The 3,046-nt window shown below is 34.9% G+C and overlaps 1 protein-coding gene across 2 annotated transcripts; it reads right to left on the reverse strand.

Moving 5' to 3' along the window:
• Window positions 1-71: 71 nt before the first annotated feature.
• Window positions 72-3,031, reverse strand: LOC111375067 (probable LRR receptor-like serine/threonine-protein kinase At1g63430). Of its 2 annotated transcripts, XM_022997855.1 has the most exons (7): window positions 2,292-3,029; window positions 1,888-2,026; window positions 1,592-1,663; window positions 1,379-1,522; window positions 1,135-1,284; window positions 346-462; window positions 80-251 (listed from the first exon to the last, which is right to left on the reverse strand). In XM_022997855.1, exons 1-7 carry the CDS (start codon window positions 2,374-2,376, stop codon window positions 149-151), a joined length of 810 nt encoding a protein of 269 aa, XP_022853623.1. In that variant the 5' UTR covers window positions 2,377-3,029; the 3' UTR covers window positions 80-148. The 2 variants fall into 2 exon arrangements, with proteins under 2 accessions (XP_022853624.1, XP_022853623.1); XM_022997856.1 differs by lacking the exon at window positions 346-462 and having other exon boundaries at window positions 72-251; window positions 2,292-3,031.
• Window positions 3,032-3,046: the final 15 nt, after the last annotated feature.

The raw sequence follows: 3,046 nt of genomic DNA on the forward strand, positions 1-3,046 counted from the left end.
AGGGGGGGGGGGGGGGGGTTGTAAATGCAGAATCAGATTTTTGCATAATTATTAAGGTTCCATTTTCATATATTGAACGAGAATGTAAAATTTTATCAGTGGTTTTTCATCCCTCAGGGGGAAAGCTCTAATTTATATATGTGAAACCTTATTCATGTGTCTTTAAATGAGCACAAGGACAATTACCACATTGTTCCGTAGTACGCTGCTTGGAGTCTTTGTCTTGAAGGCAATTACCTTGGAAGCTCAATCTGTATGGTAAAATAAACGTCAAAACACCAGAAGAAAAGAAATGGAATTAAAGATATAAAAGAAAAAGAGAAGACAATGAGGGGCGTATAATACCTAGGAAGATATCCCAAGCACTTGGGTATGCTTCCATTAAAAAAGTTGTATGAAAAATCAGCAATTTTTAATTGGGACGATAGACAAAAACCTGTGGGATTTCCACTTGAAGCATACCTAATACAATTTATTAAACAACAATATTATGAAACGAGACCTCAAAATTTACATTTGAGATATTTTCTAACCAAACTTCAGCATTCAAATAGGAACTTAACCCCGCTACAAGGTTATAAGATCAAATTGTGACTGATTGTTTTCGTTGGTGTGATCAATAACCATTTCCTGGTAGATAACTCATATACATTTAATGCATGTTTAGTATGTAGTAATTGATTGGAATAAAGAATATTACTGACCAAATTTTAGCTTCTTTTATTCGTTAATACATGTCTAGTGCTATTTCATGCTCCCTAACAAACATATCATTATTGCACATATACAATTAACACGTGCAAAGATCTCAAAGATAGTTTAATAACTGGAAAAAGATTTTTCGATCAAGACTCAATGCATTGTGGACAATCAATTTATCATATTGTACATGGAACTGAATACTGTCAAACATATAGCATCTCAGGTAAACAGAATTCTGATGGAAAACTATTGAATCAATATATAAACAAGCAGATTGTGCGTAATATGCAAAAAGATAATGCCAAACTCCTCCGACGCCCTGCCCAATAAAAGAACTAAAACAGGAACAAAAAATTCCATGATCAAGCACTCAGAAAAGAACAAAAAGAAAAATGACACACTTCTGGTCCAGTAGAACTATTTTCCACTTACATCCCATGCACCTTGGAAGGGAACTCTGAGCCATTACCAACTGGGAGTCGTCCCTGAAGCCTATTCCTATCCAGCCTAATTTCCTCGAGGTGCTTCAAGTTGCCAAGCTCGGAAGGCAACCTCCCTGTCAACCCATTCGATTGTAGGTTTCTACAATAAGAGAATAAAACAGGCAGATAAAATATAGCTAGAAGGGAAGTCTAGTTTATATATCTAAATGTCGAATAACTCATGTTACACTAACATTTTCACAAGATTGGTTAAGTTTCCAATCTCAGGAGGAATTGGTCCTGTTAGCCGGTTGACGCCCAAATCCAAGACCTTCAGGTTTTTTAACTTACCAATTTTCTTCGGGATAGTGCCCATCAGCAAATTTTCGTGCAAAATTCTGTTCATTAGCAGCATACATAAGCAACTGAAAAATAATTCTAGGACATTGTATGAAAGAGAAGCTTACAATTCTTGCAAATTAGAGAGTTGGTACAGTTCTGGTGCAATGAAACCCTTCAAAGATTGCCCAGATATGTTACTGCAAAATCAAGTGACATCACGAATTGGAAATTTTAAGTTAGGCACAAAGTGAACATTTGGTAAATAATCCAGTATAAAAGTAACAAGATTTGAACTTAATTTTCTTCCTCAAATTCAATACCATCCAGCGTTTTTCTTCCAAATTCGACCTAGAAGAATACATTTCCGGTGTGTGTGTGTATATATATATTTCAGTGAACTGAAATTGATAGAAATTCTTACAGCCTTATGACATGATCCCTGGCCATAGAACAAGAAATTCCAGACCATTCACAGGGCTCGGACTCTAGATAGTTCCAATCTGACAAAATTTGAAGCGGATCCTCCATAATAGCTCTCTTGAAGAAAGTGAGAGCTGCAGCTGAACAAAACCCACAAATTCTTCTGTCAAGAAAATATTACACAAACTTTGCACTAAATTCCTGCTGAATCATTCCTATATATAATTAATGTAAACCACAAAATTCCAAGGTCTTCCCAGAACAAAGTCAATTGACATATTCAACAATTATATAAATCGAAACAATATCAACCACTTTACGCCCAAACTAAAAATGATTAAACTTTTTATAGAGCAAGTGAATCAAGATCCGCGAGTCCACTATTGTGATATATAGCATAAGTACCTTCATTTTGTGGCAATGCATTACAAGAAGCCAGAAAGAGTGCCAAACTCAGCAAAAGTACTTGAAATGAAGTAAAAGATCCCATCTTGAATCTTTACACACATCAAGAACTTACAAAACCCATCAAATAATAGTTTCCTAGAAAGCCAAAAGGAGAAATGAAGAGGACCCACAAGAAGTAAAAAAGAAAATAATCTGGAATTGGATAAGTGAATTTATCCTTAAACAGAGAAAATAAGTTCGTGTTAGAACAAGAAGCTCAAGTACAATGCCAGTGTTTATCAATAAGTTATTAAAGGTAAGCGGACGATAAAAATTAGGGATAAAAATGATTGAAGTAAGCTTAAGAGTAAATCTGTGAATTAAAATCCATAACAACCCATGAAAGCAAACCAACAGTTGGAAAATGAAAGAGTGAAGTTTCAAAGGAACCAACAAATAAGAAATCTTTGATTTGAAGAGAGGTTTGGTTTGGTGTCAGAAACAGAGAAATCAGCGAGTGAAGAAATTAATGAAAAGAAAGCCAAAAATTATTCAAAGTAAATGCAGTACTAGCCCACAGAACATGAGAGAGAGACGGAGAGATTGGAATATTTCTGTCATTATTTGGGGTGTTTGAGTTGGATTTATAATAATAAAAATTGGCAATTTTCATGAATGAATTTTGGGTTGGAAAAGAATGCTGCTATCCTTGATTAGTCAATGGAGGGTGCAGTGGTGTACGTCTTGCAAATGATCGTTATAAAAAAAGGTTG

The sequence above is a fragment of the Olea europaea genome, unplaced genomic scaffold (assembly GCF_002742605.1).
Source record: "Olea europaea var. sylvestris unplaced genomic scaffold, O_europaea_v1 scaffold13325, whole genome shotgun sequence".
Classification (NCBI taxonomy): Eukaryota; Viridiplantae; Streptophyta; class Magnoliopsida; order Lamiales; family Oleaceae; genus Olea; species Olea europaea.

Coding starts and splice junctions, on each gene's coding strand:
- LOC111375067 (XM_022997855.1), bottom strand. CDS start 2,376: ATGGGATCTTTTACTTCATTTCAAGTACTTTTGCTGAGTTTGGCACTC. Junction 1,664..1,887: donor AGGGATCATGTCATAAGGCT/GTAAGAATTTCT, acceptor TTGATTTTGCAG/TAACATATCTGGGCAATCTT. Junction 252..345: donor TGCTTGGGATATCTTCCTAG/GTATTATACGCC, acceptor TTTACCATACAG/ATTGAGCTTCCAAGGTAATT.